Source organism: Chrysemys picta, chromosome 18, assembly GCF_011386835.1.
Source record: "Chrysemys picta bellii isolate R12L10 chromosome 18, ASM1138683v2, whole genome shotgun sequence".
In the NCBI taxonomy this organism is placed as follows: domain Eukaryota; kingdom Metazoa; phylum Chordata; order Testudines; family Emydidae; genus Chrysemys; species Chrysemys picta.
The window spans coordinates 4,208,132-4,233,046 of record NC_088808.1 but is presented as its reverse complement, the minus strand read 5'-3'; the positions used below and the strand labels follow the sequence as shown (position 1 = coordinate 4,233,046).

At 48.4% G+C, this 24,915-nt stretch overlaps 1 protein-coding gene across 21 annotated transcripts in view; it reads right to left on the bottom strand.

Moving 5' to 3' along the window:
• Window positions 1-24,915, bottom strand: part of ZNF618 (zinc finger protein 618) — a 279,775-nt gene that overhangs the window by 38,028 nt on the left and 216,832 nt on the right. For 15 of the 21 annotated variants that reach the window (XM_042843453.2, XM_008173821.4, XM_042843454.2 and 12 more), the window contains 4 exons: window positions 9,732-9,821; window positions 7,754-7,789; window positions 6,885-6,962; window positions 5,486-5,575 (listed from right to left, as the gene is read on the bottom strand). In XM_042843453.2, the coding sequence (XP_042699387.1) occupies window positions 5,486-5,575; window positions 6,885-6,962; window positions 7,754-7,789; window positions 9,732-9,821 (294 nt within the window). The remainder of the gene's footprint in view (window positions 1-5,485; window positions 5,576-6,884; window positions 6,963-7,753; window positions 7,790-9,731; window positions 9,822-24,915) is intronic. The other 6 variants (XM_042843452.2, XM_008173823.4, XM_065572028.1 and 3 more) reach the window with 1 other exon arrangement.

Sequence of the window (24,915 nt, the reverse complement as noted above, 5' to 3'; positions counted from 1 at the left end):
AGGAGTTCACTGGTGGCTCTACTCCCGCTTAGGCACAGACCGTTCTGCTCTGCTTGGGCTACGGCCAGCTGAGTAGGTGGGGACTCGATTTTGCTTTCCAGGCTTCAGTTCAGCCCCCATGGATAATCCTGCTGCAGCTGCTGCGGAAGCGGCAGTAGGGATGGTTTCCTGCCTATGTCTCACCGAGCAGGGGTGGGCGAGGCTCTGCGGCCTGCGATGTGCAGGGCGTCAGACTAGATGATCATGATGGGCCCTCTGGGCTTAGGGTCTATGAGCATCCCCAGGGGCTGTTCTTGTCAACGGTTGCTTTGTTCCCCATCTCTACCAAGTGAAAGCAATGAAAACCCGCTGAACGTGCAGTGTCAGGAACGTGCAGGGCCCTCCCAGGCCCCCCTGCAGTCCAGGGACTGCCCTCTTTGTGAAACCTGAATGGTGACGCCTGGGCAATCTGACAACTCCAAAGCAGATTTCCCTTCCCTGTATTGACACTGGCCAGTGTAAACGGATATGACGTCTCATCACGCATCTCCTGAGGACACACACATCTACTTTTTGGCCTCAGAGTATCACTGTAAGAGTGGGGCTTACTTTACCCCCCTTCCTCGCAAGCTGCTCAGAGGTGCTGCTTCAGATTCAGCCAGTGAGGGCTAGGGCAGCAGAAGCTACCGCATCTGAAAATGGATGGGCAGCCAGAATCCTACGGGTCACAGAGCATTATTTCCAGTGGCCTGAAGGATGCTTCAAATTTGTGACAAAAGGATCATTTTAGTCTTAGAGACACCGAATTGCAAATTCTCTCTAAAGTCCAACTCTAAGCAACAATGCCCGACGACCATATGCAGATAGGATCCTGTGAATCCTTTGCACATCTCCTGAGCACACACAGAACTGGAATCCACGGAACTCACTGCCACAAGATGTCATGGTGGCCAAGATTCAAAGACCGATTGGACATTTATATGGATAACAAGACAATTGAGTTATAATAGTCAATGCTACAAAAAGAGTGCTGGAAGGCCTAAGCTAATCTCTAAATATTAGAGACCAGGGTCAGACCTAATGTCGGGGGCAGGTTATCCCATAATTGCCCACTGTGGGATTTCTTGCACCTTCCTTTTATGCATCTGGTGCTGCCCACAGTCACAGCCAGGAGATGGGGCTAGACAGACCATGTGCTGGATCCAGTCTGGCAATTTCTATGTTCCACTATAGCAGAGTTACCTTGTACATAGGGACCTTGACATGAACTTCAAGTTCTACGCCTGCCAGATGGCGTCAGTAAAAGACGCAGCCAGGCAGCCATTTTAACAGTCTGCTGAACCTACTTAGTGTCAAATGAAATAAAAAGATGGGGGGTGGGGGAAGGAGGGGCTGGCTTTCTAACTACTTTAGTCCACTCCAGATAAAAGACTACACACATTTCCACATCAAGTTTCTGAAGAAAGGCTGGAGAGGTGATTGACTGATAGAGATGGAACCTCACCATCACCTCCGGAAGGAATCTGGGATGCCTCTTCAAAACTACCTTAACTTTGAAGAATGTGGTAGAAGGCGATTGCTTCCAAGGGCCTGGAACTTGATACACCAAGCTGACGTCACTGCCGCTGGGAAAGTGACCGTCCACTTAAAAAAATCTGAGCTCATAGCTATCAAGTTTTCTATCTGCCAAGAAAAAGCCCCATGTCTCCTCTGGAACATCTGATGCCAGGGCAGTGAAAGAGCAGATGAGGAGATCTCACCCAGTACTGCTCACTGAGATGGAAGCAGCACAAACTGAGGTGTATCCAACCTCATGAGAACTAGACCTTTGCCCTCTTAGCTGGTATGAGCCTGTGGGTAGGAACTAGGCCCAGTATTGACAAGGATGGTTAATGCTGCCCTTTTGAAGGGCACAATGGCCATGGCCTTAAAGAAACAGTCAGTGGTTTCCACGATCCTTTCACGTCTGGTTTTCATCGTGGGAGTGATGGATGCCGATGCTGATGCAGGTTTTATCAGACCCTACCACTCTGCACCAGTAACTATGAAGTTACTAAACATCTGTAGTGCTCTGGTTCCTCCCTTGCGAGATTCCACAGCCTGCATTTAACAAGCCAAGAAACTGGAGGCTTTTTTGTTTGGTCAGAATCTCAGCTGTGCTGGTTCTATCTACACTGTAAACCATAGTGTTGGGGCCCCAATCACAACACAGCCATCCCCTACCATGGACAACACACAGGTCCATCTTGTGCCGGAGGGGAGACCTTATGCACGTTTTCAACATGTCCTTACATCTTCCCCAGCCATGAACAGCCGTGCAGCAACAGCTGGGGAAATGTTTAAAACCTACTTACAATCCAGGAGAGAGCCATGTTCTCTGGTCTGAACTGTATTATACACGGGTCCCCCCAACACAGGTTTTTATATAGCGTAGATGGACCTTTCGGTGATACAGGAACATGTATTTTTTAAAAGTGACCTCCCCCCAACTCTAATAGGATGAAATCATGCCCTCCTCCCAGGCCGTGTATCTTAATGAGGCACTTGGCATTAAGAACTCCTGGCGATCATCCCCACTCACTGCAACTGCTCCCTCCTGCTCGGGAACGCGTCTCCAATCTGCCCAGAAATCGGTGACAGCTCACAGGGTTGTACGGACCCACAATCACACTGAAAGCTGCTGCAGACCCCTCAGGATGGGAGCCCTCCTCTCATCCTCCTTTTGGTCTCGTTTTCAAATAGCATCAGAGAAGAAAAAGAGAAACTTCAGCAGGGAAGCTGAGCTCAAGCAAAGAGACACAGAAAATCTGAGCGTTATGGCTGGAGCTTTCTTTGCCTGGCCCCACTCTGGCTGGTCTTGCAGGGTTGGTGGGATGACTCACTATTTGCAGACCCCAATGCCACAGGCCAGGATAAAGACAAAGTCGCCTTTAACTCCCCAGGTTGCCAGTGGATTGATAAGTGTCTCTCACTGCACCAAAACTGAAGTGTTCCAGCTCACCTCACGGGACTTTGGAGCCGTGCAAGGCAAGGGAGAACACCAACGGCCGGCCTGTTTTAGTAACCAACCCATCTCTCTGAATAATCACTAGGGCCAGTGGTTTGTCACAGTAAATGATCTGAAAAGTCTCTGGGCATGGAAAAACAGGATAGGGAAAATCAAGAATGCATAGTTTAAAAAAACCCTTAAAGTTGCAGGTGACATTATTCTAAAGTGTGTTTTAAAACTAATTAAAACCATTTACAGAAAATAGTTTGAAACCATTTACACATCCATTCTCCCACCTAACAAGAGGCGAGTAGCAGGGGCAGTCACCTCTCTGCCTGCACTGCTTCCCTGCCTTCCCCTTGGCCAAGGCAGCAGCAGAAGCCATGCTGCAAGGATACTTCTTACACCAACTCTGGAAACTCTGTGCCTCTTCCTCCAAAAACCAGAGACCACTATGGAATCCATGGCCTCTCCTCTGATACAACTATATCCCTAATGATGAGAGCACCTAATCCCTCAGCCTCCCTGCAGCCCAGGTTTTAACTCAGCAGCTCTCCCGGCTCTCAGTGAAATGGATTAAACTCCACCTTCTCTCCCCCCAATTCTCCCCCGCAGATTGTCCTAAATCATGAGGTTTTTTTAAAGCCACGAGAGACCCAGAATCTAAGATTCCCATTGACCATAATGCAGCCTTCTTACTTGTCTTGTGAATTTCTATCATATGATGGACTGAAAATCCTAAATGTTCTGCATAGGCAGGAAGGGGAAGATTTCTGGTGGGTCATCCAGCAGCTGGAATCAGAACCCAGGGGTCTTTTCATATAGATACTTCCATGAGAAGTATAAACCTGCCTTTCTCTACTCCGTGGGCTATCGGGGCTATACCCAGCAGCTGTTTTATGTTATTACCAGGAAGAATGGAGAGATCACCTTTATACCAGCACATCCTGGGAAGGTGAGAGTCTATTCTAGGTGAACAGAGATTCCATGCTAAATCCACAGCACAATGTTCCTTATTTAAACAAGTACTGGGTTTCCTTGGTTACTGTGTAGTGCATCTGACTGGGGATCCCAGAGCCTTGGTTTACCGAGGATCCATCTATGCTGTAAAACTGACCTAGTGCCAACAATCACCAGTGATGGGCCTCCTCTGATGCCATCTACACCTGTAGTTAAGATCATTTCCTACTCCAGCTGAAGGATATCAGGAGAGACCAATTACTGAGGACATCTGTGAACAGTGGGCCAGTTTCCTAGTGTAGATGGGGCCTTAGAACATTAATTCTGTGAAAGTGGGTGACAGAGATGACCTGTGCTTCCATACCTTGCACCACTGTCCTCGAAATTATCTCAATACTCCAGAAAATTTGTAATGAAACTGGCAAGCTGTTAAGAGCCAACTACTTTTGACCTTCCTTAAAAGTACAGAAGCCCGGTGGACAGTGTCTCCAGTTCATTGTGGATAAAAATTACATCCACTCCATTAATAAAGTAATAACAATAATAATTCAAAACCTAATTACAACAATCGCAATTTTGGTGAGCTATTGAAGAAACAAGGTGTTAGCTCCCCCTGCTGGCTACAGGTGAGCAGTTAATCAAAAGCTAATTCCAGAGCCATGCACACCCATCCTCCACTGATAGTCATTATGGACAGAGATGAGAGCAAAACAGCACCCACATTGGCTTCTAGCCATTAAAATAAAAATACAGTGCAGGGCAAAAACTGGGAAGGGAACATATGGATGAAAGTGGAAGTGTCCGAACCAGCCCCCAAACTCTGCCAGAACGAATGTAATTAGCATTTCCCAGGACTATTTCACTAGAAGTTGACATATGAGCTACATATAGCTGCTGTTCATGACCTGTCCTTCATCTGATAGCTCTGCCCTTCAGAGCCCAGATTTCAGTGTCTCTAGTAGGCTTTCAAGCGGCGCTGCAGCAGCTCCCTGGCACAAACATTTTATCGGCCCTGTGATTTAGCAGCAAACTGCCCAAGTCATTTTCATAATTTCAAAAACCATTTTGAACTCACTGTCTGTAACAGTTTCTTGGGAGCTTGTAAGAAAACCTGCTTCCTCATAGCATGCATGCTCATTTGTTATGTAGTGCAGCTTAGGAGAGCTTGGCTGTGGCCGCTGGTTTGTTACTGTATGGTTGCCTGGGAGAGCAGGCGGTAATTTGTACAGGAGTGTGCTTGTGTATATAAAGACAGAGTATGGAGCTTGTTATTTAAAAAAAATGGACACCAAAAATGGCACTGATTTTGCAGCCAGATAGTAAAAAGATCAGTCAAATTATGGATCTTCCTAACTTTAACAGCATCTCTTTAAGAAATGGTTTCATCTCTGCTTTACAACATTGTGGTCAGCACACCTTCAGCTGCCTGAGAGCCATATGCACACTAGGTGCAATGGAAGAATCCATCAGGCTTCTTTCCACTATGCCCCTAAAGTCAATTACCAACCATTGTAAATCATACTCTGTAATGAAACAGATCTCCAGCAGGATACTCACTAATTGGTGCATGCAACGCCACATGTTCCTGGTAGGGAGTGTAATATTTGTACTGCTTGCCACAGAATTCACATGTATAATTGCCAGTTTCTGTGAAGATGAAACAAAGACTCGGTAAGAAAGGAACCCAGCATCACCTCGCATAATTACTTTCTTTCTTACTTTTTATGTGTGAACTTGGTGCTTGATAAAAAGAAATCGCGTGATTCATAGTCCTTCATTCAGACAGGGAGCATTTCAAGCAAGCATTGAGAACCACTTTCACAAAGGGAGGTGAAGCACTGTGATCTGCACCCACAACCTGCAACCTTTTACTCCTACAGATGGGAAAATTAAACCCCAGATGCTACAGTGGTGGACTCAGTACAACCATCCCAATAGCTCTGAACAGCACAGAAGGTACTCACAGGTTAAGTGAGCTGCCAAAAATCAGACAACGAATCAGATGCAAGACAAGGGCAAGAATCCCAGTCTCCTGACTCCCTGTCGCAGGCAGGAACCAGTGGTCCATGCTGTCTCTCTCTATGCCGCGGCAATGGCTATATGCAGCCAGTGATGGATGAACCACTGAATGTTCAAATAAGCACCCAGAAGTGCAAGTTTTGATTCATATTTCCAGAACTTATTGGGATTGTAAAACTGGGCTGGAAATCTCAGGAGAAAGGGCTTTCTTGCAAGACCTGTGGTACTTGCTGTGTCTGTTGGTGCTGCAAATAGCACAGAAATGTCTCAGTATTTTAGTACTATCCCTTCCAGCCAGAGCCAGAGAGATCAGACCAGGGCAGAACCGCAAACACGGGAAAATGATAAACATGTTAACCCAACATTTTCAAATTTAAAAGGTTCAGCATGAAGTTTGGTCAAAGTCTGGTCATTTCTTTGTTTTATCCGCATTGGTTTGCCCATCTGACAAGCAGGCAGTGTCCTCCAGTCAGCTCTGCCAAGGTACCTCAACTCCTAACCTGCAACTGGGATAAACTCTACCAAACTTCCTTTCAGCTGTGACCTAATCCTGGATTTGAGCACACACTGCCAAGGTGAAAGGTGAGTGCACTCATCCATGCCAACCCCCTCACCACAGAACACCATACCATACTTTATTAAAATGCATACAAGAAGGGGATTTGCATTAAGAACAAACTCAATTTCCTGGACACTTAACAAACATGTAAAGAAGGGAACTTCTGTAGATGTTTAAAATACATTTCTCAGTTTACGTGGCTGCTGGGTTTCCTGTTTATTAGAAACGAGATGCATCCCGCAACAACTTTCAAGTTTCAGCATCTTCACGTAAGCGTATTGATCTCCCACTGTTATCCAGGAGGAACCCTTAGCCAGAGCCAGGTTTGGAACCTTATGCTATGTTTTATGACTTCCAAAACTGTATTATAGCTCATACTTGGACCAATCTTCTGAAATGGTTCTGGCTCCTCCTCTTTCACTTCATCTGCTGCTATGACTGTCTGGTCATACGGGTCTGCAAAAGAACAAAACCAGCAGAGAGCTGACAACACCCCAAGGCTTTCTGTACACAGTTACAAGCACTGAATGCACTGGCCCGTGCAGTTACATTTCTATCTGACACAGGATTCCAAAGCACAATGTTCAAATTTCCCTCTTTCAGTCCCTCTCACTTACCATCCCTCATGCCCACCCAGATATTAACCCCTTCTAGCACAATAATATGATTTGAAGATAAATCAAAAATCAGAGAAAGATTGCACAAATTTCAAAGCTTGATTTATATTTTCTGTCTTCCACTGCACCCCTCCCCCGAAACTAAATGTTTTACCCTGTTTGAAACTGGGCATAGTAATGCAGTATACATTCAGCAAACACTGGGCTAGATGGACCTTTGGTCTAACCCAGTATGGCCGTTCTTATGTTCACTGACCAATGAGGTTAAGCTGTGCCATCTAATGGCACAGCTTGTAGCCAATCAGAACCCAACCCATCTTATGAAGTAATTTCATTTATGCCACAAGCAATTTCAAAATGACTAAAACACTTATCGTTTGTTTCTCTGATTTTCACAAGTCTAGATCAAATGCATATGCAACAAAAGCCTGGTATCTAATAGGGCTGGGCATCATGCTACTGGCTGTACGTAACATTGCTACGCACTGAGAGACCGAGCTGGCGCCCACTGAAGTCAAGGACAAAATGCCATTGGCTTCCGTGAGTGCAGAACTGGGCTTATTGTGCCTGGGAACTACTGAATGCTTGTAAAGGTCTGTGAAATAAAGCACACAAAGGATCTCTGCTTACCTGCCCGGTTTTCTGGGGCCCCTTCCACACTAAAAACTAACACAGAATAGAAGAAGGGGTGGGGGGGGAAACAAAACAGAAATTAAATCCTCTTAAATGGCCTTGTTTTACTCCTGTATTTCATCCACAGGGTCAATGCAGTTCAGCACCACAGAATAAGCCAGGCTCCCTTCTCCCATCCCTCATCTCCCAGGCAGCAGTCACACAGGGAAATACTTGAGCATGCCCAGCCCTAGTGTACATAGATCCTCAAGGCCTTTGTTAGAACACACTAACATAAATGCACAGCTGCCTCGCACCCCTGTCTACTGAAACACAACCAATCACTCAGAGGCATCCAAGCAAGCGGTGTCTTAGAGAAACACAAGTGGCAGCCATTTTAGAAGCTTCAGCTTCCTTATTAGCTTTGAACTAGAGTGATGAAGACACAGTTCAAGTAGAAGCAGATAGGCTGGACTAGATGACCTCCTGAGGTCTCTTCCAACCCCAATCTTCTATGATTCTATGTGTAGCCTATCTTTCAATCCCAGTGACTTAATGTCTATGACCCCACATGAAGGACGGAGAATCCAGCACCATTACACGGTGCTGGGGAATGCCAACCGACCTTAATGCTAGTCTCGGGGTTCCAAAATTTCAATCAAAAACAGAAAATGTTTTTTTGACAAAATTTCTTGTGAAAAACATTGGGGCAGTACTGGTCACGGGTCCTGGCCACGAGTAATCTGCTTCATTGGAGCAGCCTATGGCACAGACATTGCCCGCTGCACTTCCTGGCTGAGTAAAGTGCAGCACTGACAGCTCTATCTGCCATGAGGAGGAGCTTGGCGAGGGTAAATAGGGCAGCAAACACATACAAATAATGTAAAAAATCCTTAATATCGTTGAAGTGAAACCGCCGCCAGTTGTTCTAGGCTGCCAGCATTCACACTGAAACAATTCAACATGTTTACACTGGAAAACAGTCCTTTAAAGCAGAGCTGTGGGAAGAACTGATTTTTTCGACTCACTGGCAGTTCTGGAAAAAAAATCTCATTCTGGGACTGAAAGGAACCGGGATGGAATCTTCAGCAAATCAAAAAATCATGTCAATTAAAACACAGAACATTTTGGTTTTAGGCACCATTCACAAAGGTGAGGCGAACAGCCCAGTAGTGTGGACCCTCATTTACGATGGGGGAGACCCAGATTGAAATCACTGCTCTGGGGCCGGGTCTTTGTATAAATAATCCCAGTTCTGCAGCAAGGACTTGAACTTGCGTCCCCCACATCCCACGCGAGTGCCCTAGCCACCAGGCGTTAGGCTGAAGTAGACCTTCCCTCAGTCCCTTTATGAATTTCACCAGGAAAATAAAGTTGTTTCCTTTCAGAAATGTCAAAACCAACCGATCTGACATTTCCAAAAAAGATTTTTTTTCAACCAAACCAATTTGCCAAAATTGACACAAATTCTCAAAGTATTTTTTTGGACCCGAATCTGCATTTTTTCAGTGAAAAATTTTTGCCAAGATTTCCTTTGAAGTCCACTGGCTCAGACATAGACACATCAGTTCAGAACTGCATTGGCTGGCAAGTCTACCTGCATTTGGAGCTCTGTAATGATCCCACAGAGAGCCATGCTAAAATTGGGTCCTCTGAGGTCAGAAACCAGACACAATACGACTTTGCCTAGCCAAGGGCTAGACTGGCAACTTATCTTGAGGCCCAGAGCTATAACAAATCTGTAGTGATCCTCAACTTTACTATGAAGACATGGCTTGCTGAGACTGCAGGTCCCAGTGTGAGGGTGCTATCACGATCCAAACAGATGGAAGCAGAGCAGGTTAGGACCTGATTTCTTTGAGCTTCGTGTTAAGGTTGTGTGCCATTGTAAGACCCCATGGCAGCATTTTGCCCATGAATCACACTTTGTCTAACCCCACATAAAACAATCACTATTTCCCAGCCCAATCTGACAAGGTGCTGAAGCAGTACTCACCATCCACCGCATGCAGGTCTCTGTGCTCTTGGAAACAGCTGTAGTATTTATATTTTTTCCCACAAATGTCACATGTGTACCTAAAATTGTCTGTAGGAAGAAGGAACAAATTCCTTTTAGAAACATTGGGTTGAAAGGCAAGAGCTCCAGTGGACATTTCTGAATCACAGGATCCATCCATTCACCCCCATTTCCCCCAGACTCTCTCTCAAATGGCTTACCCATTGGAGCAATCACTGCTTCACACCTACCCAGGTGTGCATCATACACTCTAGCTTCAGACATATCTCATGAGTTTCAGTCATAGGAAAAGCCGGACAGTTCAGCTGTCCAATAAAACCTGTATAGGACCCACGCAGCACTGGAGAGGGGCCAGAACAAGCATGCAGGTCCACAGCTGCCACTCCAGCTGAAACTGGCCCAAGAAGGCTGTTCTGGGGTCTCCTCAGGGCAGTTGTAGGTCACGACTGAGGTGCACTGGCAGAGCAGTGCAAGGACCCAACACTTGAATACTGAAGAGTTGTTGGAGAACATTGACAATACATTGACTAAGCTAGGCATGGTGTCAATGTGCATATGGGGTAATTTCACGAGCACCATGCACATTAATATGGGGGGGACAGGGAGGACCACCCCCACCCTGTAAAGTGTAGTTCCTCTGTCACAATGACTGCGACAAGGGCGCAGTCATACTCCACAGATCTGTTCCTGGGGCATCTGTCAGATCTACTGGCTGTAGCAACAAAGACCTTTTTCTGCTGTTTACACCTCTTGTTAGTTCTGCAGAGCCAGCACAGCTGAGGGCTGGTATCACGAGCCTGCTGACGCTTGTTTACCCGGGACCCACGAAGCCAGGTCCCAGTTGGAGGCTCTGCCCTGGCGGTCCTATTGGTGGAGTCCCAGAGCAGCTGACTGGCTCGCTAGCCCTACTCAAGCCAGCGGCAGGAACAGGCTGTCTGAACTGGGTTCCACCCTGTTCTAAACCGTGCGCCTTGCGGCTCCCACGGCTTGAGTTCCTGGCATCCTGACCCGGGGTGACTCCTAGCATCCGATCCGTGCTTCTGACCCCGGTATCCTGACCCTGCCGCCTCCTGTCTTGTGACCCTGGACTCTGGGTCTGTCTGCCCGTGACCCGGCCGCGACAGCTGGTTTGGACCACAATTACCTTGAGGGAGCGAGCTTGGTGCGAGGATGGACCCAGCAGCACCACTGCAGCCACTAGAAGCATCAGACTCGCCCGGATGTGCCCTCGGCCTCCAGGCAGATAATCAAGCACTGAAGGCCCAAGTTGCCCAGCTGACCTCGGATAATCAGCGGCTGCAGGAGCAAGCGAGGCAGCTCAGCACTGAGAATACCGTGCTGCGCACACAGTGCAGAGAGCCTTGCAATACTATTGCCCCAGCAGTTCCGGTGCTGCATGAACCATGCCAGCTTCTGATATGTCCCCAAATCCATCCCTCTCACCAGGCCCTGATAATCAGCCTGCTGACAGGAGACTGTCCCCTGCAGGCCATTATTCAGGGACACAGAGAAATAACACAGTTTGGTATGATCCATTCCCCGCATTGTCCCCTGACCCTTGGCATCTCCTGGCTGACCCTTCATAATCCCCTCATTCACTGACGAGAACAGAAAGTCACCGTCCCATCAGAGCTCTGCTGACAGCAGGGCCGGGACCCGCAGACATTGCACCCAGACCCAAGAAGGCTCAAGTAGGTGTAGCTGCCCACACTGAAGCACCCACGGGAGGAACTATGGAACTCCCCCCCCAAGCGCCATATCTACGCTGATGTCTTTGAGAAGAAGAATGCAGAAAACCTCCCCCTGCACTGGGACTAGGACTGCCCCGTAGAACTTCAGCCGGGCGATGATATCACTTGGATGGATATACACAATGTTAGAGCCTGAACTGACGGTATTGTGAGAATATCTCCAAGGGAACCTGGCCCGGGGGCTCATCTGCAAATCAACTTCACCAGCCAGCACCCCGGTCCTTTTCATAAAAAGGAAGGATGGAAGCCGCCGCCTCTGTGTTAATTACCCAGCCCTAAAGCAGGTAATAATCTGGAACCGTTATCCACTACCCCGATCCCTGAGTTACTGGACCTTGTGGGGCTACCTGCATATTCATGCAACTGGATCTCCAGGGTGCTTACAATCACCTCTGGATTTGATAGGGGGATGAATGGAAGACGGCCTTTCGGACGGGCTATGGCCCCTTTGAATATTTAGTTATGCCGCTCAGACTGACGCACCAGCAACGTTCCAGCACTTTATCAGCAACATGCTCCGAGACCTACTGGGCCAGTTTGTGGCACTTAGACAACATACTGATCTTCTCAGACGAACTGGCCCAACACATCACACATGGCCATACAGTCCTGGGGAGACGACGACAACACAGTCTCTACACTAACTTGGAGAAGTGCTCATTTGATCAGACTTCAGCTGAGTTCCTGGGATTCATCCTGTCCCCGGAAGGAATCAAGATGGATCTGCACAAGGTCCAGGCAGTCCGCAACTGGGCAGCCCCCCACAATGGGTGTGACCTTCAATGTTTTTTAGGCTTCGCAAACTTCTACCGCAGGTTCATTTAGAATTTTTCAAAACAAGCCGAGCCCCTCACTGTCCTACTCTGAAAAAACGCCAAGTTTCATTGGTCACCCAAGGCCCAGCATGAAGCTCTGAATTGAATCTTGCTTTCACCACTGCTCCAGTATTGGCCCACCCCAACATGGCACAAGCTTTTGTTATGGAAGTTGATACCTCTAGTACGGTGATCAGAGCCGTGCTCTCCCAAAGGCATGGACCCAAGCAAATGCTGCACCCTATTGCCTACTACTCAAGGAAGCTTACACCTGCTGAGTGAAACTAGGAGATATTGGGCAAGGAGCTCCTGGCAATTAAGACCGCCTTCAAAGAGTCATGACACTGCTTGGAAGGGACCTGTCATCCGGTCCAAGTGTTTACAGACCACAAGAATCTGGAGTACCTGTGCAGGGCCAAGGCCCTGAACCAACCACAGCTCCAATAGGCCCTATTCTTTTCCCAGTTCAACTTTACCTTGACCTACCACCCTGGAACCAGGAACAGCAAGGACAATGCCTTGTCCCAAAGATATGGCTCCGAGCCACAAGGCCCCAGTCTGGAACCAGCCCACATTCTCAAGTGCCATAACTTTCGTAATGTGACTCGCCGCCAGGACCTGCTTGCGCTCATCCGCTCTGTCTCCATCTCCGTAATTCCACCTAACAAGTTGGCCATTGTTAACTGAGAACTACATGACACCTGGGAGGGGATCACATTTGTGAGAGACAGCCTCTATGCTCCCCTAGGACCTGCAAAGGTGGTGGTCCATCCATTGTGCCACGACTCCACCTTTGCAGGACTCTTAGGGCAATATAAAACCCAACGATTAACATCATGTTTCTTCTGGTGGCTACGAATGTGTCCCACAATAAAGACCTTTGTAGCTTCCTGCCAGGTGTGTGCCTGCACCAAGATCCCTCGCCAGAAACCCTGCAGATCTCCCTAGGGTTGTAGTGGAGGAATCCAGGAGCAGCTGATTGGCCCGCTGGCCCTACTTAGGCTACATCTACACTACAGGGGGGAGTCGATTTAAGATACGCAAATTCAGCTACGTGAATAGCGTAGCTGAATTCGACGTATCGCAGCCGACTTACCCCGCTGTGAGGACGGCGGCAAAATCGACCTCTGCGGCTTCCTGTCAACGGCGCTTACTCCCACCTCCGCTGGTGGAGTAAGAGCGTCGATTCGGGGATCGATTGTCGCGTCCCAACGGGACGCGATAAATCGATCCCCGAGAGGTCGATTTCTACCCGCCGATTCAGGTGGGTAGTGTAGACCCAGCCTTAAGCCTGCAGCAGGAACAGGAAGCTGTCTGAATTCCACCCTGTTCTGGACTGTGTGCTTCCTACTTCCACGCCCACATCTTGACCCGGTGTGACTCCTGGCATCTGATTTGTAGTTCTGATTTCCAGTTTGTCTCCTGCCTCTGAACCCCTCGTATCCTGATCCAGCTTCTCTCTGGTTCCTGACTCCTGATTCTGATCTCCACTTTGCCTAATCTCCCGATATTCTGACCCAGCTGACTCACGATTTCTGTCTTGTGACTGTGGACTCTGGCTCTGAGTACTCGGTCTGACCACCCACAACCTGGCAGTGACAGCTGGTCTACACTAGGAATTTATATCGGCAAGAGATGTAGCTATACCAGCCTAACCCCTGGTGTAGACAGTGGTAGGTCAATGGAACAATTCTGCTGTCGACCTAACCTAGCTACTGCCTCTCAGGAAGGTGGATTACCTACAACGATGGGAGAACCCCTCCCTCATGAGTGTAGGTAGTATCTACACTGAAGTGCTACAGTGATGCAACTTCAACTCCTTCCTAGCACTGAGGAATTAATCTGAGAAAGGACTGAGCAGAATCTGCTCCATGAGGAGAATACATTGGCTTGGATATGTTTAAGTGATAAGTGCATAATTCCAGAAGAGGAAGAGAAACTAGTATGCTGCAAAGGGGCTAAAGGGAGGGAGGGAATGAAAGGCAGGTTATAACATGAAGCCTCTCAGCCTAGGCAGGAAACTGAAATGCAAAGATGATGACTTAGCCTGCAAGCAACGCACAGGGGCAGTTCCAGAAGACTGGACAAAAGCTAATGTTGTGCCAATTTTTAAAAAGGGTAAACAGGATGACCTGGGTAATTGCAGGCCTGTCAGTCTGACATCAATCCCAGGCAAGATAATGGAGAGGCTGATAACAGGACTTGATTAATAAAGAATTAAAGGGGGGCAATGTAATTAATGCAAATCAACATGGGTTTATGGAAAATAGATCCTGTCAAACTCACAGGATCTTTTTTTGATGAGATTACAAAGTTTGGTTGATAAAAGTAATAGTGATGATATAATACATTTAGACTTCTGTAAGGTGTTTGACTTGGTACTACACAACATTTTGATTAAAAAACTAGAATGATATAAAATTAACATGGGATTCGTTAAATGGATTAAAACTGGCTAACCAAGAGGTCTCAAAATGTAATTGAAAATGGAGACTTGACATCAAGCAATGTGTTTCCAGTGGGATCCCGCAGGTATCGGTTCTTGGCCTTACCCTATTTAACATTTTTATCAATGACCTCGAAGAAACCATAAAATCATCACTGACAAAGTTTGCAGATGACACAAAAATTAGGAGAGTGGTATATGACGAACAGGATAGACCACAGATTCAGAGTGATCTGGACCTTTTGGTAAACTGGGGGCAAGCAAACACTATGCATTTTAATAAGGTTAAATGTAAATATATATATATGAACAAAGACTGTGGGCCATACTTACAAGAAGGGGGACTTTATCTTGGGAATCAATGACTCAGAAAAAGATTTGGGGGTCATAATGGCGGATCAGCAGAACGTCAGCTCCCAGTTTAACACTGTGGCCAAAAGGGCTAATGCGATCCCTGGATGCATGAAGAGGGGAATCTCAAGTAGGAGTAGAGAGGTTATTTTTCTTCTGTATTTGGCACTGGTGCAACTGCTGCTGGAATCCTGTGTCCAGTTCTGGTGCCCACAATTCCAGAAGGACGGTGATAAATTGGAGAGGGGTCAGAGAAGAGCCATGAGAATGATAAAAAGATTGGAAAACCTGCCGTACTGAGAGACTCAAACAGCTCAATCTATTTAGCTTAACAAAGAGAAGGTTAAGGGGTGACTTAATTACAGTCTATATGAACCTAGATAGGGAACAAATATTTAATAATGAGCTCTTCAATCCAGCAGAGAAAAGTATGACATGATCCAAGTGCTGGAAGTTGAAGCTAGACAAATTCACACTGGTAATAAGGTGTTAATTTTTGAGAGAGAGAGAGTAATTAACCATTGGAACAATGTACCAAAGGTTGTGGTGGATTTTCCATAACTGACCATTTTTAAATTAAGATGGGGTGTTTTTCTAATAGCTCTGCTCTGGGAATTATTTGGGGAGGTTTTAGGGCCTGTGCTATACAGACTAGATGATCAGAGTGGTCCCTTGTGGCTTCGGAATCTATGAATCTACTAGCCTAAGACACAGGAAAAGCCCTATGGAGAAATGTGCAGTCAGATACAGGAGATTCAGCTCACTCAAGCCCTGGAGCAGAAAGACTGTAATCACAAAGAGCTTGATGGGGACATAGCAGGGCAAGGCAGAAACACTATCTACAAACCACTATGTAATCTGCAACTGCCGTCAGCAAAATAAAGGAGGCAGCTTGGGTTGCACTGTTGGAGGACCAGTCCTTGAAGCCCAGGCAGCGGTAATCTCAGACACTTCCCAGAACCTGCTGAGTGTACTGCACACGTCCCGGGCTACTGTGCGTTACAGGCGGACAGACAGTATGTAGTGTGTGCTGTATCCCAGGAGAACAGAGTTTCTCCCATTAGTGACAGGACTGTTTCAGCTTAGAAAGCATGAGCTTCACAGAAGACAAAAGTGGTGTGTGACACAATGAGGAGGAATAAGAGCGCGTCCCAAGGGGGATATAATTGATGAATACCTCTCTCTGTCTGAAGTCTAAGGGAAATGACTCCTAGCAAGGCATGCGGAGTCTTGGAGGTGAAGAGGGCCCAGGGCATTCAAAGAACAGCAGGTCCCGTAGACTACTGACACTTTGGTGGTTAGGTTGACCCCGGTCACGTTTCCCAGGCTCCATCAGAGTACCACTTTATCAGGAATAACCCTCCCCTCCATCTTGGAAAACCCCTGCTGTAACAGAAGACAGATAATACGGATCCCACGCAAAAGGCTCCTGGGTTTGACTTTCCACGGTCATCTTGGTCAACTCTGAATCGAATCCAAACCAAGCATGGTAGATGTGGACATTTAATGCACAAATGGAAAATCAAGGACTCCCCGGTGTGCGAGTGTGGTTCCCCACGACAGACCATCGAACAGATCACTACTGCCAATTGATAGATATGAAGGAGGCATCACTGCAATAAATTCTGCTACAGCTGATGTAGCCATTTGGCCCAATCAACTTCAGGTGAAATTGTAGATGCTGATCTACACCAGCCATACGAAAGAGGAAGACGACGACCTCACTGAGAAATCTCCATGCGCTCACTGGGAGCAGTGGGGATTTGTGCTGCTGGCACAGCAAGCCCAAGTGTGTGAAGTGGCTGGGAACAGCACTCCAAGGGGGACGACATGGCTACTGCCCTCGCCTGGAGGTGAAGGCATCGGGCAGCCTCGGCGACAGTGACAATTGTAGGGAACCCCGCACTGATGCAGCTTCACCCGCACTAGCAGCAATGGAGCAGATAGCATAGACTGACAGCATTTTAGCACCGTCACTTAGATTTGCTCTGAGCAGAATTAGACCATACACTAGTAAAAATACCGGACGATGGTCTATACACTACCACCTTGCCAGCATCAGTAGAGCTGCATCAGTAGACAATTATACCAGGGAAATTATTTTCATCAAGAACTTTGTTTATTAATAAGGATGTCTGGGAATACAGAGTGCACGTTACACTAACAGCCATTCTTACACCTTAACCGAACACTTGGGGAAAGAGATTAGTTGTTTGAAGCATGCAGGGACTCAGTCCCACACCTCATTGATATTCACAACAGCCGGGCAGGCAGTAGAGTCCCTGCTCTAGACCAGTCCATGGAGCTACTGTTACTGCAATGTTGGAGACTGACACACACAGGTAAAGAAATCCAGGGCTAAAGTCAAACCCCAGCAAACACCACTCATCCTCAGTTCTGATCATTTAACCCAACTAGGGCAGGGTCCATGATCAGTGAGGAAGCTGCATTTCTGGGAAGCAGTGGCCTACAGTGTGCACCTCCAAGATGGTTTTACGTACCAAGTCTCCCATAAGCGTATTTAAATAATTCAGAGAAGTGTATTTCCATGAAATTTACACAGCGACTCTTTCTAACACTTAGTGGAGCCAATAAATGCAGTAAAAGCAACTGGGGTGATACGGAACAATCATTTGCTGGGTGAAAGAGACTTGAAATAAGGACTGTTTGCTGTTGAAGTGTCCCAGAGGTGTAGATGCTGATGTTTAGCTACTCACAGAGGCAATTCCCGGAGAGTGGACAGGATTTCTGCCACTGTTCTGCCTGGTCTTCTCCTGGTCTAGGAAAGCAAACGCAGCTCTGGGAGAGCCACACACAGCAGCACGGGCTGTATGTGCAGACTGACCCTGTCTCAAATACTGTAGCTTTAGGGTTTTCTGTGTGAATATTTTAAGAATGGGCAGATTACACAAGTGGAGAAAGGCAGGAATCAAAACCAGACTCCAGGTGCTGGATGGGTTTAATCATGAGCAGCCCTGTAAGTTCATCACAATATCCTGAATCACCTTCAACAGTTCCAGATCCTCACAGAAACCCTCAGCAGTGGGCATAACCATGGATATCCTGGCAACTGCAGTCCTAAGTGAGTGAGGTACAGACAGAATAAAGTTCTCAAAGGCCATCTGAAACGACAGTTACCTTTTCTGTAACTGGCGTTCTTCGAGATGTGTTGCTCGTGTCTATTCCACAATAGGTGTGCGTGGTCGCCACGTGCACCGGTGCCGGAAGTTTTTCCCCCTAGCAGTACCCGTAGGGGAGTGCCCCTAGCGACCCCTGGAGTGGCGACTCCATGGCGCGGTATAAGGGGCGCTGCATGCTCCCCCCACCCTCAGTTCCTTCTTGCCAAACAACTCTGACAGAGGGGAAAGAGGGCAGGATGTGGAATAGACATGAGCAACATATCTCGAAGAACACCAGTTGAAGAAGAAAAGACAGTTACCTTTTCCACGAGTGATTGCTCATGTGTATTTCACAATAGGTGATTCCAAGCTGTATCCGTCGGAGGTGGGTAGGAGTTCACAAACTCTTGGGACGGAGCACAGCCCTGCCGAACCCGGCGTCTTCCCTGGTCTGGGAGACGATCGCATAATGTGAAGTGAACGCGTGAACTGCAGACCAGGTGGCAGCCCTACAAATGTCCTGAATGGAGAAATGGGCTAAAAAGGCAGCCGACGAGGCCTCGGCCCTACTCAAGTGCACCCTCACAATCGACGGCGGGGAGATTCCCGCCAAGTTGTAACAGGTTCATATGCACGAAGTGATCCCATTGGAGAGCCGCTGAATGGAGATCGGCCGACCCCTCGTGCGTTCGGCCGAGGCGATGAACAGCTGCGAAGACTTCCTGAACGGCTTAGTCTGTTCCAGGTAAAAGGCCAGAGCCTGTCTAACATCCAGCGTGTGGAGGCGGCGCTCCTCACTGGACACATGGGGCTCGTATGTGGTCCGTCACGCTAGACTCAGGATGAGGCCCCTCCAGCTCTGGTTGGCCTCGGAGTTCTCCCAGGCCAGAGACAGGATGGACACAGTCCTCCCTGTGTCTGAGCCGGTGATCGCTGCCCTACAATGGGGAACATGCTCCGCGGGGTCCTGTTCAGGGGCAGGCCCCCGTTGGTGGAACTGGTGTCCGACGTTTCGGACCTGGGGTGGGGAGCCCATGTGGGGGACGTTCAGACCCAAGGTCTGTGGTCTGTGCAGGACCTTGCCCTGTATATAAACGTCAAGGAGCTCAGGGCAGTCCGGCTGGCATGTGTGGCCTTCCACTCGCACCTGGAGGGCAGATTAGTCAGGGTTCTCACGGACAACACAGCCTTGATGTTCTACATCAAGAGGCAAGGCGGGGCCCACTCCTCTGCCCTCTGCCAGGAAGCCCTCAGGCTGTGGGACTTCTGTATAGCCCACGAGATTTGCCTACAGGCCTACCACCTACGGGGTGCCTGGAATTCGTGGGTGGATTGCCTCAGCCGAGACTTCTCCTCTCAGCACAAGTGGTCTCTACACCCAGAGGTGGTGCACAGACTTTTCCAAGAGTGGGGAACTCCCCAGGCGGACTTGTTTGCGACTCGGCAGAACAGCCGGTCTCCCTGGTTCTGTTCCGGGGGCGGGCCTGGGACAGGGCGCAATCTCCGATGCCTTCCTCCTATCCTGGTCAGGCCAATTTCTCTATGTCTTCCCACCAATCCCACTGATCGGCAAAGTCCTGGAAAAGATAAAGACGGACAGGGCCCGGGTCCTCCTGATTGCCCCAGCGAGGCCCAGGCAACATTGGTACGGGACCCTCACAAGCCTGGCGGTCACCCCACCATGGCCATTGCCGTCCTGCCCGGACCTGCTCTCCCAGGACCAGGGCCACCTCCTCCACCCCACCCTAGCAGCACTCCACCTCACGGCGTGGCTGCTCAGTGGTTAGGCTGGGAGGAAAGGACGTGCTCAGAAGGAGTTCAGCGCATGCTCTTGGAAAGAAGGCGACCCTCCACATACCGAGCCTACTTGGGAAAGTAGTCTCAGTTTTCCCACTGGCTACTGAGCGGGGCATTTCCCCCGTGGCTGCCCTGATCCAGCTCATTTTAGACTATCTCCTTCACCTTAGAGCCCAGGGCCTGGCGCCCTCGTCCATCAAGGTGCACTTGGCGGCCATATCAGCCTTCCACCTGCCAGTGCAGGGGCACACGGTATTGTCCCATGCTATGACTGGCCGATTCCTTAGGGGGTTGGATCGTCTCTTCCCATATGTAGGGCCCCCAGTCCCACAGTGAGACCTGAACTTGTTGCTGGCCCGATTGACTGGTCCCCCCTTCGAACAACAGCTGCGTGCTCCTGGTCACACCTCTCGTGGAAGGTAGCCTTCCTGGTTGCGATCACGTCGGCTAGACGGGTCTCAGAACTCAGGGCCATGACCTCCGAGCCCTTGTAACAGTCCGGGCCGATGGATCATAAATTGTCCTACGGGAATGTCAGGAAACCTCCTCATGCTCAGTTACAATCACTTCTGGTGCTTTTTTGGCAGATGGTTCATGGAAGTGACCAAAAGTCCCACTGGTGATAATTACAGAAGGCTAGACTCGAGCAGTAATTATCCCAAAGTAGCTGAGGAAAGTATCTTCTTGCCAGGGCTGGCAATCTTTCTGGGGACAAAAGTACGTGACACGTGGGGATGGAGAAAAGGATTCACCATATTCTTGTGGCACCAGAGAGAATCCATCATCTGTATTTACATAAAATAACCCAAGTCCTCCAACACTGATGTATTAGGTTTAAAGGAGACATCTGAAGAAGATAATCCCCTTGTTGTTCTGCTTTGTTTATTATAAGAGATTTGAAATGTGAAAACATCCTGAAATTCTTCAAGAGAAGAGGAATCAGTAGACAGCATGAGCTGCTGAATTCTTTTAATTGTTTTTCAGTTTGTAAGTAACAGCGATGACATTGTGCAATAGATTTAAAAAAGGTTTTTTTAGGGTCACCAAATTTTAATGTTTCCTGAAATGGTCACAGTGCAATTCAGTTGGCAAAGATTCAGGAGTAAAGAAGAACTTGCAAAAAACTGGGCTAGTACCTATACATTTCCCCCCCTGCTAAATTCCAAGCATCTTTGGAAGATGATGGCTCTTTCTTTTACTAACTATAAGAGGAGAGAAATTTTTTAGCTTCAAAACAAGTTTTACTGGCATTTCTGGGACAAACCAATGAATTAGAATAAGAGTTAGAATTTACTAAAACTCTACCTCCTTATGTTGGAATAAATAGATTTTACAGTCTAGGGACTTTATTTGAAATTTGCCAAGAGTTAATATCTGTCTGTTTATGAATAGTAATTCAATGCAGTCTGTGTGGTAGGGATTTCAGGGGTTCTCTTTATTTGTAAGTGCATATTACCAATTCTGTCGCAGACTATAGTACATCATCTGTGATGATTATCAACGTTTATAAACATTTTCTTTAAACCCATAATGCTAGCACTTTTCTTCTCAACCCCAGGACCTTTGCAACATCACATTTAGGGTGGGTGAAACACAACAGGGCGTTGTGACTTCTAGGATCATAGAATATCAGGGTTGGAAGGGACCTCAGGAGGTCATCTAGTCCAACCCCCTGCTCAAAGCAGGACCAACACCAACTAAATCATACCAGCCAGGGCTTTGTCTAGCTGGGCCTTAAAAACCTCTAAGGATGGAGATTCCACACACACATACCCCAGGTAACACATTCCAGTGCTTCACCACCCTCCTGTGAAATAGTGTTTCCTAATATCCAACCTAGACCTCCCCCACTGCAACTTGAGACTATTGCTCCTTCAGACGGGGTTTCAGTAGGGAGACATGGAACATAGGGTGTATTCACATCATGGGGGGTAGCTGGAAGCGGAAAGTGACTGGGTTAATAAGCTGGGTGAGAGGAAGGGCTCAGCAGTCAAGTGTGTGGGAGGGATGGGAGGCGTCCAAGTGTTTTGTGGAGACCCATACCATGCCTGAGGGTAAAGGGAGGGTTAGCCTGGCGGTGGCGGTCAGTGAACAGCTTGAAGCCTGCCTTGGCAGTGTCCAGCTGGGGTCTTAGCTTCTCCTGGATATGGTGGAGATGTTCGACCAGGTTAGAGTCGGCAGGGACAAGGGAAGTCAAGGGGAGGGACAGGTGGAACCAGGGATGGAAACCATAGTTGGGAAAAAAGGGGCTCTGCTGGGTGGTCTTATGCTCAGACTTGTTGTAGGCAAACTCGGCAAAGGGTAGAAGTTGGACCCAGTCGTTCTGGTGGAAGTTGATTAAACACCACACGTACTGTTCTACAACTAGTTTTACCCATTCTGACTGCCCGTCTGTTTGGGGATGATAGGCGGTGGAGAGACATAGGTCAACATCTAAAAGGAGGAAGAGTTCCTGCCAAAAATGGGAGATGAACTGTGGTCCCCAGCATGACATGATATTGGAAGGTACCTCATGAAGCTTGAAAATGTGGTCAAAAAACATATGGGCTGTCACCTCTGCGGTGGGGACCTGGCATCAGGGCACAAAGTAGGACATCTTGGAGAGGAGGTCTATGATAACTAATATAGCTGTGTGGTTCGAGGAGTTAGGGAGTTCTACAATAAAATCCACTGATATAGAGTTCCAGGGTCAGGAAGGAGTAGGTAAGGGGATCAGCATGCCCAGGGGCTTAGTATGGGGGCAACATACTTTGCATGAGTCAATGTACGACCTCATGGAGATGTGCAATTGGGGCCACCAGAAACCTCATGTGATCAGTTTCATAGTCTTCCAATTTCCGAAATGGCTGGCCAGAGGTAAGTCATGGCACAGTCAGAGAATTGCAAAATGGGGTGGACCTACTGGGGCTGAATGGGGTGGTTTCCCAGCACCACAGTGGGTCTGGATTTGTGGGGGCACCCTGAGGCAAAGTGTCCAACTTTTCCACAAACGCCATTTCAGCACCTTCTCTTGGGCCATGAAGTGCTTCCTTGTGCTGTCAATCTGCATGGGCTCAGGTCTGGAACTAGGCAAAGGATGTGCCTGGGGACCCTTGACGCTAAGCTAGAAATGGGTGACAGCCTGTTTCCTTTCCAGGCGATGGTTCTCGATTCTAATGCAGAGCTCAATGTAGGGTAGCAACTCCATAGGAGGGGTCGACTTGAGCCAGCTCATCTTTTAAGGCGCCGTTCAATCCAAGACAAAAATGGAAGACTTAAGCCTCCTCATTCCAGGCTGTATTGGTGTCCAGGTGCTGGAAGTGGGCTGTGCAGGTGGAGATAGGTCCTGAACCCTGGATGAGGAACTGTAGGGCTGCTTTGGCAGTATGGGCCCGGTTGGGGTCATCAAATACCAGTGAGAAGAAACAAACAAAGTCCTTAAAGCAGCCCAGCACTGGGTTGGCTGTTCCAGGAGGGTGAGGCCCAATCCTAGGGCTTCTCCAGACACCAGACTGATAACCAGCTCCACTTTCACCTGGTAGTCTGGGAAGAAGGATGGCTGCATCAGGAACAGCAAGCAGCACTATTTAATAAACCCTCAGAGCTTGTGGCAGTCACCATCAAACCATTCCAGCAAGAGGTTTTTTCAGACCACACTCTGGGGCTGCTGTCTTGGGTGGGCCCGAGGGTTCTGGAGGTGTCAGACCTGTGCTCAGAAGGAGGTGTTCTCTAACTGCAGCTGGGCAATTTGGTTTGGGAGACTCTGGAATATGGATGCCATCTCCAGGGCTGCAGCACTCAGGTGCTCCATCAAGGCTCTGAGGCCCAGTACAGTGGAATCTGTGCAAGTTGTCCGGCACTGCCTCTCAGAAGTCAGGTCTAGTGGTTGGAGCTGATGTAGGGTCAGGACTGGGCCAAAGGTGGTGCTAGAATCGAGATCTGGAACAGATTGGGGTCAAACCCCAGATCAGAATCCATAGTCAAGCCAGAATCAGTACCGTAGCCAGAGTCCAAGCCAGGGGTTGAAGCCAGGTGGTCAGAGTCCAGGGACAAGCCAACTCCATATCGGAGGCGAGTCCAGATACAGGCCAAAAGTTGAAGCTAGGTGATCAGAGTCTGAGGGTCCAGGGAGGATCAGGAAGCACAGGCAAGGCCGGAGTGGGTCAGTAGGAGGGTTGGAGCAAGGTCAGAATAGGGCAAAGCTAAGACTGGAACATGGCTTGGGCAAGGCTGGGGCAGGAACAGGATCGGGATCAAGAGCAGGCTGGAAGTCAAGAGTATATGATACACTGCGAGGCAGCAGGAGGGTTCCTGGCCAGGTATTCGGGCTGTTGCAAAGACTGATCTGCAGTCCTAGCGAGGTTGGGAAAACACCTGCGCCTGAGGGTCATCTGACCCAGGCTCTACTCCAGGATAGGCTGCTGCTGAGTTGTTGCCGCATGCCTGGCTGACTGGTGACTCTGCAGCTCTGTTGGAGGGGCACCAATTGAGTTCCTGGGGGCAGATGGACACAAGCCCACCCACTTGTGTACCCACTAAGGGGAGGAGCTACTGAATCCAGGGCTCAAATAAATTCAGGGGAAAACAAATGAGAAAACAGGAACTGGAGTGAGGATCAAAAGCAGAAAGCCAGAGGGGGAGACCAAGCAGAGAACCCTGAACAGCACCCATTGCTCCTAAAAGGCATTCAGGGAACCAGTGGATGCGGCCCAGAGGAACTCTGCCTCGATACTGTGGTTAGATGTTGATAGATGTTTGACTGCATGTGTGTGTTTCCTCCGTGTGCCGCCCCAGCCCTGCGCAGACAGCTGGCATGGCAGACATCGAGCGAACTGCCCAATGACCACAAGATCCGTTAAGGGACAAAGGCACCACCAGACAGGTTTATTGTCAACAAAGCATGGT